The sequence below is a fragment of the Phlebotomus papatasi genome, chromosome 2 (assembly GCF_024763615.1).
Source record: "Phlebotomus papatasi isolate M1 chromosome 2, Ppap_2.1, whole genome shotgun sequence".
NCBI lineage: Eukaryota > Metazoa > Arthropoda > Insecta > Diptera > Psychodidae > Phlebotomus > Phlebotomus papatasi.
In genome coordinates this window covers 101262560-101279339 of record NC_077223.1, presented here as the reverse complement: position 1 = coordinate 101279339, position 16780 = coordinate 101262560, and the positions used below count along the sequence as shown (strand labels likewise).

The 16780-nt window shown below is 33.4% G+C and overlaps 2 protein-coding genes across 2 annotated transcripts in view; both read right to left on the bottom strand.

Moving 5' to 3' along the window:
* The window catches only part of LOC129800445 (putative gamma-glutamylcyclotransferase CG2811), a 107669-nt gene that overhangs the window by 21027 nt on the left and 69862 nt on the right, over nt 1-16780 (bottom strand). The window lies entirely within an intron of this gene.
* The window catches only part of LOC129800438 (FK506-binding protein 2), a 62795-nt gene continuing 46183 nt past the window's right edge, over nt 169-16780 (bottom strand). Inside the window, exons 3-5 of the mRNA XM_055844804.1 lie at nt 3302-3390; nt 3039-3226; nt 169-935 (exon numbers count right to left, since the gene is read on the bottom strand). Coding sequence (XP_055700779.1) covers nt 756-935; nt 3039-3226; nt 3302-3390 — 457 coding nt within the window. The 3' untranslated portion in view covers nt 169-755. The remainder of the gene's footprint in view (nt 936-3038; nt 3227-3301; nt 3391-16780) is intronic.

Below are 16780 nucleotides of genomic sequence, written 5' to 3'. Positions count from 1 at the left end.
TCCCGTGTAGTTTTCAGCGTCCATCGCCGTCTTAGCGTCGGTAATCAAACCTCCAGAGCAAAACTTTTTCTTTGGCTTTCAACTGCACTTACCTTATATTTTTTATCAGACCTATACTTCAGCCGAACAACTGATAGACACTCACAACAAGAGAAGCAAAGAAGTATCTTCGGAAACTTGAAAATATTTTTATTGGAAAACTTGTCTATCATCATTCTACATTGCTGCCTCGATAAGAAATATTCTCATGTACAAAAGCTCACAAATTTCTAATTGTTTCCTTTTCTGCGTACAAAAATCTTGATATGTTTTCGTTTCACTTACATTTCATTCTGGGAGAGATGAATCATTACAATAAAACAAGAAGACTGAAGATCTCTATATTTACCACCTAATTTGCATGATTCGTATATTATTTCAATAAATATGTACATCAACAAATCAAGTATACAATAAGTTACTCCAACTAGAGAGAATTTATTCCATTTTGAATATCTTGGATCTTTTTTTCTTTGCCTAACTTTCTCTTAAAGATTAACTTCTTGCAAAATTGAGAACAAAAAATTCGCCAGTCCTAAGTAGATACAAACGAAAAAAAAGAATATCTTGAATATGAGAAAAAAATTGTGAATGCACATCTCACTTACTTTTTTATACATTTTATACCTAATTAACATTCATTTCAATAATGGTAAATGTAACAAAAAGTGATGTGATTAAAATAAAACTCTCGATAAATGGGAGCTTGAGGAAAATTATAATTCGTCATGTTTAGGACCGGAGAATTCATCGTGAGAGATGAAGCCATTCTTGTCCTTGTCCTCATGCTGGAAGATCTCCTCTACGAGCTTATCGTGCTCCTGCAGCATGCTCTTCAGCTCCTCGGAATCCTGTCCATCGACAGCTGTCATCTGTCTCTTGAGGTACTCGCTCACCTGCAAACCCATAACAGTTTTGAGGTTAGAAACGGTCATGTGATAAGGTTACGTGCGAATTCATCCCAAAATAGAAAAGATCGTGCAATTCTGAGTTTGTGAAATGAATGAAAAGCTAACTGTGAAGTGCGTGAAGCTTTTTTGTTTTTTAAATGTGCAATCTCTTTGGAAATAACTAAACATTTCAAATTTGAGGTTATGACATTCAAAGCATTGCAAACGATACAAAAACACTGTAAAATACAAAAAATATTCTAGAGGTAAATCGATTTAGTAACGCAGTATAAATTATACTAAAATGTTTAATTTGAAAAATTTGGTTATGTTTAACCTAACCTAAAATTCCTCGAAAATTTGCATAATTGTGCGAGTTTTGTTTATATTTAAGTAATTTTAAGGCGTCTACACATTGGTAGCAATTTCGTCCAAAATTGCGTTTTTGACAGAAATTTGACGTTTCCCCCTACAACGCTGCAGGGAATTTCCTTCAAAAAAGCAATTTTTGGCAAAAATTTCTCCCAATGTGTAGAGGCCATTAAGGAAAATAAGACAATTTGGTAAGCATTTATAAAGCTCATCAAAATTTAACCTCAAAATCACAAAAAATGTGACTATAAATACTTCACAATAAATTGTGGCTAATCGGTACTTCGATTACTTGTTTAGACCTTTTAATGATGTAGATTCCTAAAAATTGTTCCATTCAGACCAAATCGGTTAATGTTTTCGGAAAACTCAGGCCTATCTAGCCAGAGAATCCATACATTTTGTCAGGGAATCCAAGGAGAAACTAGGGAACTCATACATTTTTCAGGAAACTCTCGAGAAACCCATGTATTTTTTCAGAGAACCCGGAAACCTTATATATTTTAGGGAGAACCGGGAACTCGAGTAACTCTAATTGCTTATGAATCACCCCTTGATTGAGACAGAAAAAGCAGATTTGACCCACAAAAACTATGGTTAAGTTTTTTAAACACATTTTTGTGGGCTAAGTTCGGTCTTTACTCTTTAAAATAAGTAAAACTTGAAAAGGTTACATCATTGGAAGCATATTATAGACAATTAATGTAAATTTCCGTAAAATTTGAATGCTAAAAGTGATAAAATGGTAATCCTAACCTATAAAAAAATTTTTATGGTTATAGAAGCTAACGGTTTAATTTGAAATGATTTTATATAACCTCAATTGTATGAAAAGTCATGAAAGTAAGAGTTTGGTAAAAGTTCTAATACCCTACATAAGAATTGTAGACTTCAGAATAGACTTAGGAGGTAACATAACCTAGAGATGTATATTAAGGTCAGCCAACATTTCTCTAATTTTTTTATATACTGTTCTTGTAATTTTTTATTGAAGATTTGAGTACTCTGAGTTTTTCTACACATTTTAAACACAAAAAATTAAAAAAATATTTGGTTAAGTTTGCGTCCAGAGACTCTCACATAACCACAAATTTATGTTATCAATGTTTCAAAACTTTGAAGATGTAGAAAATACTTCCAAGTGTTTGTAATTAATATATCAGTTTCCTTTATTACTTGTAATTATATAAAAATTGAAAAGAAAGTCTTGACTTCTCAGAACCAATTTCCTTAAAGGTATTTCTTGACCATAACCTCACTTTTAAAAATTAAATCTTTCTATTTGTAACATGCTTTCAAGAGCTTTAAAATTCATAAGTAATGTGTATTTTAAAAAGTTTTCCATCAATTTTACTAATTTTGAGGTTACTCTAATTTGAGGTTATATTGCACATAACCTCAAACTACAAGACAATTTCTTTTCAAAATACAGTAGACTCTCTCAAATTCGGGCATATGCCATGATAACCATATGATATGATAACCATGCCAAATTTGAGCATATTTGATTCATTTGATAATCATAATCAAACTTGAAAAATGACAACAAACTTTTTTCAAATGTAACCGCTGCCCGAATTAAAAAGTAGCCCGATCTTAAAAGAGCCGAATTAGCGAGAGTCTACTGTAGGATTATATAGCGGCCAGTAAAATTTTCATACATTTCACGAAAGTAAAACAGCTTTCCCGCCACCGGATGGGTATAAGAAATGAAATACTCCCTACATATTCAATTACCTCTTCCCGGCTCAGCTGATTGTCCTTGTTGTCGTCGATTTCCTTGAAGACATTGGTGCTGGGCGCAGAGTCTCCGATATTGATGAGTTCTACGTCAAAAATGAGTGTTGCTCCACCAGGAATAACACTCCCAGCCCCTCGGTCTCCATATGCCAATTGTGGAGGAATTGTGAGTTTCCTCTTTTCACCTGGAGTGGCAAAGTAGAGACATCCTGAATTGCAGTCAAATGCCTCAGAGTGAAAGAGGTATTTGTGCTACTTACCCACACACATGTCCAAGAGTCCTTGATCCCAGCCCTTGATGACCTGGCCGGCGCCTAATTGGAACGTGAATGGCTGGTCTCGGTCGAGGCTGCAAAAGGAGGACACAAGAGCGTCAATTTGGGAAGCTTTTCTGCGGTGCTATCGAATAAAATTTCAAACACTTTCCCAGGGAGATGCATGAAAATTGCACGAGGTGGTGGAATAAAAATGGAATGGGAGTGCACCATTTCGTCCATAGGACGATAAATACCTGGACTAAGTGGATACAAGGAGCTTTTCCCACACGATTAAGCTCTAGAGATGGGCTATTTATTACTATTTTTGGGAAAAATGTGACTCATAGTCTACAAATGTTTGAAGGAAAATTTATGACCGTTTTAAATTGTTGTAAATATTTATAAAATGAGAATTAGTTGTTGATTTCGTATAGAAAAATGTAAATCCTTTTGTTTTGTTAACAACTTCATTAAAAACCGTTATAGAACTGAAATATTTTAAATTAGAGGTGAGCAAGAACCGTTTAAAACCCAACAAACGTCAAATTAAATTTGTACGTCTATGCAATAGTAAAAACGCTATGTACAGAATATTTTGACGTTTAATCAGTTTCAAACGGTTTTTGCTCGCCCCTGTTTTAATACTAAAAAAATTTGTTATATTTCAATTTAATGTCAAACAGATCAATGTTAGCAGCTCTCCGTTATCTGGACCATTGACAGTGAATATGACAGTTTTAGCTGTCATGAAGAGAGAACTTTTGGATTTCATCAATGTTTGGCATATGACATCCGGACCTCCGAGAGCTGAGTATACATAAGTAAACATTTAGAAGCCTGAAAAATCAATAGGTAGGTTGGGTACGTAACGTACCTATCGTCTCTCTCTAATGGCCTCTACACACCAGTAGAAATTTCTTTAAAAAATGCCTTTTTGAAGAAAATTTCCCCTATCCTTGTAGGCAGAAACGTCAGATTTTTTTTTTTAAAAAGGCAATTTTTGACGAAAATTGGTTCTAGAGTGTGTAGACACCACAAGTCTAAATTTAGACTCTAAGTCTGAATTATGATGATGACATTGACATTTAAAATTGAAAATGTCGTAACGATCTTTAAATTATGTTTGAATTATTCTATTTGTCGTAAAAGGAGTAGTATTCGAATTAAAGAAAAAGTTCTAATGTAAAAAATTATTTGCCTTTTAAAAGCAAATGTCAAACATTAAAAAATTATTCGATCACGTGAAAAATTTATTTCGACGCCTAATATCATTGTGCCAACCAAATTTTCATTGCTTTCGTTTGTGAAATATTATTATGTAGGCAAAATTGCAATATTGAGTACAGAAAATCAAAGAACAATTAATATTTTTAATATTTATTAATTTTTCTAATTATTAAGAACTTAAGAGACAGTCGGTATACTCACAGCCGAGGCTTGTTTTTCGAAAAGTGTCTCTGCTAAAAGAGAAATAGCTTCCTAAAGGCACAAAATGTTCTTGAAGTCCGAAGAATTGAAATAAAATTTTTATTTTCGAATTCAATTTTGACACAACACAATATATGAAGTAAAACAGTAGGAAAATTTTATAAAGAGTGTCTCAGTGATGAAGAAAGGCTTTAGTAAAGGAATAGAAATATTATGAGCCTCGTTGCTGTGGTTTTTCCCATAATGAAGTGAAAACTGAAACAGGTTGACTCTGGAAGCACTTCAAAATTCAAACAGGAAATACTTCAGCCATGCGGACGTAACGAGCACTAAGAATGTCTTTTGCTTAGTTTTCGAAGCTTATTTTCTAATGTCTTTTCTCTAGGGGGAAAATCCAGCTGTGAATACTCGGATTCGAAAACTAGGGGTTAAATCTCTGATTTTAAAACTGTCTAAGGACATTTCGTTTAGTTGTTTGTCTAGGTGTCTATTTACAACTCTAAGTAGTTGTCGTAAATATCACCTTTAGGTGAAATACGCAAAGTTTCATCGATATGATCCTTCGTTAAGACGTGTTTCAGGGCGTCGTTAAATGTTCGTCAAGTAACGAAACCCAAGCGCTTATAGCCAGAGTTTCGATCGGACAAAAGATATTCAAAAATCGGTTTGAAATTTCGAAAGCCAAAGGAAAGACATCTTTATTACTCGATTTTCTTTTGTTCGAGATCGCTAAAGTGTTTCCTTGTTTTATTTCTGTTCGAAATTCGAAATGCCTCAAGTATCAATTTGTGCTAGTTCTATTCGAATTTCAAAGGGTCTCGAATATCAATTAGTGCTAGTTCTGTTAGGATATCGAAATGTTTCGAATATCAATTTGTGTTAGTCCTATTTGAATTTGGAAGTGTCTTGAATATCAACATTATGCTAGTCCTGTTCGAATTTCGAAGAGCCTCGAATATCAATTTTTACTACAGTAGAGCCTCGCTATAGGCCATATTTGGTTCAAGATTTGACACTTGAGTCACACTATAGTCCATGTCATTTTTTTTTTAAATTATCAACGACTTTTAGTATTGAAATTGCTCGACGACTTCCACTTTCTTTGCGATTGTGTTACTTGTCCTCGCTCTCCTCTTTATGATCACAATTATCACAACTACTCAATAAAGTTTGCCAAAAATATTAAAATAATTATGACAACATTGCATGTCTCATATTAAAAAACATAACCTAACTTAAAATCAGTGTTTTGAAATCAACGGTCGATAAATTGTGGACTATAGAGCGATGGCCTATAGCGGGGCTCTACTGTAGCTCTTCTCGAATTTTGAAGAGTCTTGAATATCAAACTTTGTTCTGTTCCTGTTAGAATTTCGAAGTGCCTCGAATATCAACTTTTTACTAGTCCTTTTCTAATTTCGAAGTAACTTGAATATCAACTTGTGCTAATCCTGTTCGAATTCCAAAATGTCTCGAATATCAACTTTTTGTTAATCCTGTTCGAATTTCGAAGTGTCTCGAATATAAAATTTTGCTAGTCCTTTTCTATATTAACGAACTTTTACGCGAATAGAATACCATTTACCTTTCAGTAGAGACACTTCTGTAGAGAATCGAATTCCGGTTGTGAGCGCATCTAATGTCCACATTTTTTCGATGACGGCAAACGAAAATTCGATCGATTTTCGAACATATTGCCGATCTAAAAGAATTACAAAATTTTCCCGCCAAAAATTTGATGCACTTAAAATGATTCAATGCTAATTGCATATAGTCTCCCATCAATATTCTACATCAGACTGAAGACTTTTGGTCTTCATCCCTAATATTCTGTGCTGCATTTCTAGGGATGGAGGACTCCTACACAGGAGATGAGTGTAAAATTTGTGAATACTCGAGTGTGTGCTTGTGTAAAGAGCATTCAGCACCCGCCAATGGGTGGCTCAATGAATAAATGATCAACTCCTGGGCAGAAGTTCATTTTTCGTCGTTGCTTCTTGTAAAATTTCATCTTCCCTTGAGAATTCCTCAATTCACCCCTTCCAGCAACACCTTGAAGAATTTTCTGGTCAAAATTGGCAAAAACAGAAACAATTGCACAAGAATCAAACCCATCATTCACACTCAATTTCCAATGTTTCAGTCTTGGAGCATCAAATGAGAAAAAGGGGTTTTTTGTTGTACATTTTCACCCCATTGCATACCCATTAATCACCACCTCAGGGCGAATTTTCGCGGAAACTTCGTGTAATTTTAAACACTTGCTCAGAAAATGTGATTCATGTTTATCTTGGGTGAGAAATTTAAAGCCATTCTTTTGCGCTTTCTGCCAAAATGAAATTTCCCAGCATGTGTTGAACATTTCTAGGATTACACTTGACATAATTTCTTTCTTTTATTTTTTTCTTATCTCTTCCTTACTACCACTGTGAGCTTCTTTTCATCCACAAAAATGTTGAATAGTGATGGCAAAATGCGGAATTCTGCAATAATTTGTCATTGTTTAGGCGAAAATGCCACGGATCTCGAGTGTCTTCTCTTGCAGAGATACTCACTCCTTTTCAACTTTTTTTCCACCTGATAAACCTGTCACAGGTAATTTTGGAGGGAAACATTCGAGTGACAGTGACACAAAAATATAAATAAAAATTACGGCGCTTTGCAATTGTTCATCCGAAAGTGCTTGGGGTTAGGGTTTTTATGGAATTGATGATCAGGCTTTCTGTTATCAACTATAGTCTTTTGAGCAGAGATATATTGTCAATTTATCATAAATGTTGCTCATTTCCTTTTGAGCCTTTAAGAATGATAAGGAATAACATTTATTTAAAATGATATTCGATTATGCTTCCGTCAATTTGAAGTAAAGCTCAAAGATAATACAGAGAAAACTGGGGCAATATTAAACATGGGGTAGTTCGTAGTTGTAAATTTATATTTGCACTACTTGGTCTTACGGCGTTATCACACTTGCACATTAAAATTTTAATGTGATTCACATTAATTGTCGCTTGTGAGCGTCCAAATATGTTATTTGTGTCTTTGAATCACTTAATATTTGGGGTTTTCTATTAATTGATAAAGAAGTGGACTTGGCCTGCAAAAATAAGTTTAAATTTACCTAAAGTATAAATATTTTTCACATTAAAAAATTAAAGAAAAAATTGCATTAATTTTTCGCTTTAATCCAAGGGGGAAATATTAGTCAAAAAATTGTGTACACCACTTCCAGCACTTCCTAAATTTGTATGGAAAATGTCAGAGACTTCCACACTTCCGGAAGTGCCATAGGTGATTTCCAACACTTCTTGCACTTCTAAGCACTTCTAAGCATTTCCAAACACTTCCGGCGTTTGAATTTAAAAGAAACGACTAAAATCTAATCTGAATTTTCTTGGACAGTTGGATTTTTCATTCTTTTAGATATCGTAATTGCAGTTTAATTCAACTGAAAATAAAATCTCTATTTTAAAAATTTTTATTGAAAGACTTATTTTCTATATTAATCTGGAAAACTTAATCATGCGGAATTACACTGCAAACTTCAGTGTTATAATAAATTCATTTTTTCACGAAGAAGAAATATGTAAAATAAAAAATAGAACTCAGAAGAAAATATGAATCAAGAAATTCGCATAGAAACAAACAGTGTATCATCACTTAACTACTTTTTTTTAATTAAACAAAACTTTTCTAATTCTCATTACTTTATTCAAAGCTAATTTTATCACTTTTTTTAAAATTTCAAATTATTTTTATTGCTAGTTTGTTAGTTTTGATATTCCGGTGCAACTCAAATGTTGTTTAAAAAAAATCGCTAACAGTTTCATTTATAATATTCGTTTCTTTAATATAATAAAATATTCTAATGTCTCCATATTTTTCGTTTTTTTTAATTCTTAAATTTTTTCTGAAAGTTGTAGGATAAATTAATGTCCTGTAATTTAGTTTTAGTTATTACCGATAGTTTTCAGTACCAAAACCATCTCAAAGAATCGACTACTTATTACACTCGAATACTTTTCAACTGAAAACCGTAATTTTAAATTTAAATATTTGGAAGGCATTCAATTAAGCTTCCTCCATTGCAACAGAGGGCGTTAGTGAAATGATATTTGAATTTTTTAACGAGGATTTTAATGAGGAATTGACGATAATTGCGACAAAAACTGGCATATTTTTAGTCTTCCAGGATAAGCTTTAATTGCGCTGTATGTTTATCGGCATTTTTCTTATTGTAATTAAATGAAAAAAAGCAAAAAACATTTCATTTTTTTAGACTTCCACATTCGCAGTACTTCCACCTCAGTGTACACCACTTCCAAGCTAATATCTCCCCCTTGCTTTAATCGTTAAAAATCAATTTATATCAAATTTTGCGGGCCAAGTCTACCTTTTTATCAACAAATAGATCAAATTTTGAATATAAAATGATTCAAACGCACAAATTATACATTTGGACTCTTACCAGCGACAATTAATGTGAATCATAGTAAAATTTTAATGTGCAAGTGTGATAACACAGTTAGGTAGACTATTTGTTCAGGGAACAGGGATACTTTTATCTATAAATTTATATCGGTCTCGTTCTCTGAAATTAAATATTTAATTAAAAACATCGCAGTGTTTACAACTACCCCGTGTTTATTACTGCCCAAGTTTCCCCTATTGCAAACTAATACACAATATCGACATATTTTCCACTAGGGGAAATAAATTACTTTTGTGTAAAATACATAAGTAATTATTAAAAGTTATTAACACAATATTTCAGATTATTTTATTTAATTAATAGAAAAAGAAAACGGAACGCATCTTTACAAAACAGTTAGCCTTTTTTTGTTAATTCTCACAAATTCACACCTTCGATTGTCATCAACCAAGAAGTCCAAAAAGAATTCAATGCTAACTAATTAGTCATCTACACCTTGCATTGAAAAAAAAAACATGCTTTCCAACAGAAATCTTTGAGAAGATGCTTCTTGTGGTCATAAAAAAATTCATTTTATATTGTTTCACGAGAATAATGGTAAAAGTCACTCAGAAGAATTGAAGAAAATTGTGTCGGGGACAAAATGAGACATGTGGGATAAATTTTTTAAACTTTTGTAAACCGTTATGGTTTAATTTTGTTAAAATGCACGTAAACAATAAAACATCTTAGGTGCAGAAAATTCAAGAGATATAAAAGTTGATACTACAGCTGAATTTTAAAAAATTTAAACTCTGCAATAAATCAGAAAACTTTCTCCAAGCTTTCAAGAGAATTTGCTGGGATTCTTATTTAATTTAGAACTGTGTTGAATATTTTCTTAAGTCTCAAGTGAATTGTTACACATTTTCACAATATTGTAGTTCAGAAAGAATTTTAGTAAATATGACAAACATAAATGAATAGCAAATTGTTTTATGATGGTTCAATTTTTATTAATTTTAATTATTGAGTTGTCCAAGAAGACGTTAAATTAAGAAACAAGTTTTGTCAAATTAGCAAAACAAGTTTGTCAAAAGGATGTTTTTCCATGCAGAATATCGAAAAGTATTGCCAAATCTGCGGCCAATTTTGTAAAAGGGATATTTTTCCAAATAAAATGTGAGCAAAAATTTTGTCAAATGAGTTAATAACATCCTTTTTGGTAAGAGTTTCACAAGATCTACTTTTTACAGAGTATGTTTAGTACAGACATGTGCCTAACACATAGTTTATACAAACACTTTTTCAGTTAATAAATTCTTTAACTAATGTAGAAAAATGTCAGAATTTCTTGATTCATTTTAGCTGCGTTTTTTGGTGTACTCCTTACAATACTACGTCACTTTAGTACTATAAATTAAGATATTTAGGGAATTTTTACTAAGAAAGTTCAAAATGACCATATAGGATATAAAGCATAGCGAACTAAATTTCGTTAAGTTACATTTTAGAATGTCGTACGCCAATGTCAAGGAATTTTCATCGACATTTTCTCAGAAAATTCGTTTTGTGTGCTGTTTCGTAGATCGACACCATGATTAGACGACAATTTGAACGATATTATGACAGGTTATTGATCGACATGTATTATACCGCGGCATGTATTATACCGACATGTATTATACAAATTTACTATCCATTAGAAAACACTGTCGGTCTAAGAACTTCAATTTTCTTTCAAAATGTCCGATAATGTCGATCAAGTACCATAGGCGTAGTTGAACGGAATTCATTCTGTGTGGCGTTGTTAGCAGATCTATACCATTATTTTCAATTTATTTCAATTTTCAATTTATTTCAAAAAATCCACAACAAATAGGGTACAACCCTCTTACAATTGCGTGGCGAGAAAAAAGAATTTAAAAAATGAAAAAAAAAACAGAAAAAAGGAAAAAGGAAAGAAAACAATAAATTATTAATTATTATAAAAACAGAATATTTACATTTTTTTCGCTAAATAAAAACGAGTAAGATGGACGATATTTCTGTATAATTTAGATCGACGTTATCGGACATCTATCGATTACTACAAACAGTTTTGGTTGGACGCATTCTCAGCTACATAAGTACGTTCCCGGCGGGACCAAACTACGTATAAATTGTGTATATACGTTGTACGAATACTCAGTATCATCATGTACGCCCATACATTTTACTCAGTACTATTTGCACCAAATGAGACCCGAAGTGTGCTTTGGTGTGAATGTGTCCGTGTGAAGTATTATCTCTTACAGAGTAAATACGTAGTACTACATACATCGTAAATATAATAAAAACCCCGTATGACAGAAAATGCTGTTGGCAGGCGTGTTGTCAGCTGCTTTGACAACGGGAAATATTTTCCATTGGAATATTCTGTTTACAAATTATGTGTTACAATTATTAGTAATTTCAGTGATTATAATAATATAATAATTATGCGACGCTGTGTTATCTGTAGAAAATAGTGAAGTGAAAATATTAATGAAGTTGCAAACCTAAAATACGCGTGTTTTTATTCCATTCTGTGAGTGTTTTTGCGAAATATTTTTTTTACACGATACTTTGTGATTATCTAAATTGTTCAATCGTTGCCTCTGGTTAAATAAAATATATTAAAATCCTTGTGACTTCTATAATTTCGTCAATATTTGGAAATAAAAACGGCAGGTGCGTGTGACAAGTTTGTTTGGTCGCCATTTGGTCGTGTGCGTCTGTATGTGTGTGTTGACAGTTATTTTGCAGTTACAAGTACGTAGTTTATACAGAGTTTTCGTACAAATATGTACTCTCAGTACAGAAATACGTAGTTTATACTGTGTATGTGAGTGAACTTGTATTTTTGAATGACAAGTCCTCATCAAATACATAATACATGTGTAACTATGTATTTTTCCTCCACGAATAAGTCGTAAATACATTGTATGTCATGTGAACTGTGTATTTTGGTCCCGCCGGGTTGTTCGTTACATTTACGAACAGACATATAAGCTTTCTGATGCTAAGCTCAGATAACCTCAGACTTTTCAGTGAATTGACTTAGGAACTTATTGATAGACATTTCGTTAAGTTTTCTGTCAAAATATCGGATAGCAATTTTGAATAATTCCTTTAGTATAATCGTACAGAATTCGTTTTTAATATCATCTATAAATTCATTTTGAATTCGTAATTTTGAGTAGATCAATATCATTAGATGGGAAGAATATTTATAAAATAGACTTTTGCTAATTCGGCTCTTTTAAGATCGGACTACTTTTTATTTCTGGAGGCAGTTAAATTTGAAAAAAAAGTTTTCGAAAAACGACATTTTTCAAGTTTTCGAATGAAGCAAATATGGTACTCAAATTTGCCATGGTGAAATTTACCATAAATATAAGTGCGTAAACTTAATATGAGTATGTAGAAAAAAAATCGTTCCATTCAGTCAATTTGACGCCCGATTTTCTCTCTAATTCGGGTGACATTTCTGTCTCAAATGCCCAAATTTGACAGAATCTACTGTTTGCAGTACTTTTGTTGAAAAAGTTAAACGACAAGTCAGATGACAATTTTCTGCATACGAAAAGCAGTGAGATTTTACTGAATTTAGATTGATCGATTCATTGATCGACATTTCGTCAAGTTTGTTGTCAAAGTGTTGTTTAATAATTTTGATTAATATTTTTAGTACTATCGAACAGAGTTCGTTCTGTGTGTCATTTTTACTAGATCAATCATGCCATTATAGGAAGAATATTTATATTTTTGTCGCAAATGACTAACGACAAAGTTGAACGACATTTACAGAATATCTGCTGACAAGTCTAATCGGGCATTTTATCCATTATACTACTTAATGACTTGGGTTGAACGCATTTTTCGATAGATAAGTTTATGATGCACAGACTTATGTCTTTTAGGTAAAAAGCTTGCAAAAGCTCTGGTTTTTTTTACTGTGAATTTAGGATTTATTGATCGATATGTCGACAAGTTTGCTGTCAAAGTGTTATACGTCAATTTTGATTAATTCCTTTAGTACAATCGTACGGAAATTGTTCTGTGTGTCCTTATAAGTAGATCAATGCCAGCACAGGTAGAATATTTACATTTTTTCGCAAAAGACTAACGACGAAGTTGAACGACATTTACATTAGAATTTTGATCGACAAGTGTTATCGAGCAGCCTATCTATTGCTATAAGTGGACTGGGTTGAACACATTTTTCGCTATATAAGTTTAGGAAGCGCAGATCTACGTCTTTGGTAAAAAGCAAGCCCTGGTATTTTACTGAATTTAGCACTTATTGATCGACATTTTGTTCGATTTTATGTTCATATTGATCGACAAATTGTGTCGATGTCATCTTGCTCATTCACTGTCACATTCGTACGACATTCCGTTAGAATGTCGATCGACGTATTTTTAAATTCAAATTCCCAACTGTGTGCCAGTAAATCAACAATTTTTCTCAGCTTTCAGATGAATTTTGCAGAGATTCTTCTGAAGTTCACACGTTGTTTTGAATATCTCTTTAAATCTTCAGCAAATTATCTGATAATCTCTCTGGGGGCGTTAAAAAACCCCAATTGGTTGCTCCTTCGAGCTCAAAAAGTTGAGCAATTTTTTACTTATTCATAAAGTGCGAGAGGTAGAGGCTAAAAAAGGTGCCAAAAGTGACTTTTATGATGACGAATTAATTAAAATTGATCTCAATGATTCCCACCTGAACTGGACACACTTCCTGCTCCTGGGAAGTATCCTGGATGAAATGTAAAACCAGTGCGGTGTTTCATTACAATTTCCATAAATTGGCTTTTAAAACATCTAATTAGACATCAAATTTCGCTTCCTTTTTGCTCCTCAGAGCAGCATCTTCCGGACTTGGGATGTCTCCTGCATTGAGGAAGCAATTCCCATGGGGGATGGTTTTGAGGGTGGATGGACGGTAGGATGAGTGGGATAAAATGTGTGCGTATCACGTTTTATGGAGACACATTCTTCCATATTTACCACCATCATTTTTGCAGAGGATAGAGTCAGGGTAAAAAAAAAAATTGATGCCATCCAACGAGACTCCAATGCGGCTGTTTTGGGTGAAATTTTGTGGGATTTTATTCACAATTCGCACAATTCAGAAATAAATAAATCAAACTTGACTTCCACCAATTTCACTTTATCTCTTCACTCTCCCCTTGACTTTGGTCGAGGGGTGGATTTGGATATGAAGTTCATTGGATATAAAACAGGAGTCCAAAAACAAGAATCGCTACTCAAGGTGGCAAAATTCATGCATTTTTTCGTGGTTTTGGGCTTTTTATGGGCCTCAACGATGACGAAATTTTTGTACGTGAATGTAAGCCAGCATAAAAAGTCATGTATATCGCAATATTTTTATTGATATTGGGTCACTCTCGGGCATTTGTGGAGCTCTCTACTACCTTTTTTCTGGGTCCAGGGAGATGGAAACTCACCCAGCAACGCAGACTCCTTTATGACCTTTCACAGCAATAAAACATCCCCATCATCTTTCATTCCAAATCGAATCCACCACCTCTCCTTATTCCTCATCAGAACTTCTAACCACTGAGTCTCTTCCACGAGGAAGACATCTTCGGGGATTGAGTGGAAAATTGCAGAAAATGCGCTCAAACTAGCAGGAATTTTATGGGTCTATTGTTCATATAGAGTCTAAAATCGCATCTGGGTTACAAATGTACGAGGAAAGTGTATCACACTTGTAAATGGAATATTTAACAAGTAAAATTTCACTGAATATTTTATGACATTTTAAGGAAGTGTGCGAACACATCGTACTCCCGCTGAGAAAAGGGTGAAAGGCGACTCTGGGAATTTGGAAAGAGGTTTTTGGACTATCTTCTAGATAAAGATAAAATCAGTTTCATTGCATCCTTTTCAAAATTTAACGTTATGCCATAGACACACTTACGACTTAAGACGAGAGACAGCTTAACGTAAGGTCGAATGAACACCTCTTCGACAGAAAAACCCTATTGATACTTTTGTCAAAATGTTGAAATTAATTTTACTGTATCTAATAATGGGTCCCGGTCAAAATCCCGAACGCCAAAATCCTGAAAGCCAAAATCCCGAATTCTTAAAAGTGTCATAGCTACTCCCACGATTGCACCCGCGCCTTCTGGAGGCAAAAGGAAATCCATGGTGTCGTGGGAAATCATTCTGAACATTTTCCTCCATATAATTTCATCCCTTTCACGATTTTGAACATTCGGGATTTTGGCTGCCACCGATCTAATACTATGTAGAATAATATTGCGTTTTTTCGTTAATCTACGCTTTTCGATAAATGTTCAAATTTAGAATTCCAAATGGTAGGGGAGACTGGGGCAAAAAGTCACAAACCGAAAAATTCAGAATTCAATATCTTCCAAGGTAAAAAAGATAGCGGCTCAATTTTTTTCCGTACATAGCCTCCATAGACCCTCTTCAATGTCGTAAGTTTCTTAGAATTCGAACAAGGAATTTAGAAAATAAAAAATATGGAAATTTTTAGCTCTATTTTTGAAATATTTTCCTTGCAGAATATAACAATTATTACCTACTTATTTTCCAAAATTGATGCACTGGTGAATATTTTCTAAATAATTTGGATTATTTGAATACGAATCCGGTATCTATTTTAGAATTTCACAAAGATTCTTTTCTCTAGAAATCCTTTTATTAAAAAAATGGTCACTTGGGGTAAAAAGTAACAAAAGGTATGGAGCAAAAAGTAACAAAAAAGCGAAGCAATTTCTGATGTCTCACGGCGAAAAGAAACGTCATTATCATGTCTCGCCGCTTGTTGTTTGCATTGGTCAAACGATTTGCAGTCTTTTGTGTGTGTGTTTTTTTTTTCTAAAATAGCTTGAAAAGCGCTTTTCTCGTTTTCTCACTTTTCTCGCAGAGAAAATGGTGTTCTACAAAGGTGTAGATGAATAAATTTTCTATAAAAATATGTCCTCTAGGTATTTTTTCAAATTTACGGAAGCCCGTAATGAAGCGAATCAAAATATGATAATACCCCATGTCTGGTACTATTTGTCCCAGCATTTTTGAAAATAGTCACAAAACTACCTTTTGGAAATCAGCTCGATAAACGTATTTCCTTACAAAATAGAAGAAAATTACTTTCACAAAGTTGTAGAGCGGTTAATTTCCTATAAAACTGCGCTAATTAGAAATTTTTGAAGTGCTAGAGTAGCTTGTAAAAAATAAAATATCCGTTTTGTGACTTTTTGCCCCAGTCTCCTCTAGAGAGTAGGGTGTCAATATGTTCTGACAAGAGTTCTCAAAGTATTAATAGGTGTTCCTTTCACCCTAATTATAATCAAAATAATGATCAGATTACCTTTCCGTCAGTTTCTGACTAATCCGTTTCTTACCTCAACCCGAGGAACGGTATAGTTGGTGGAAAACTGATGGGAATTCAGTCAGCTCATCATTTTGATTATTTACGTTAAATCGTCTCCCGGCTTAAGCCGTAAGTGTGTCTAGTTCAATACATTGATTAAGAGATTATTTTTAACTACACTGGAAGAAAGTACTTTGTAAAATTGTTCGTAATTGTTTGTCAATTCCTGCTGGGGACTCACGAAAGT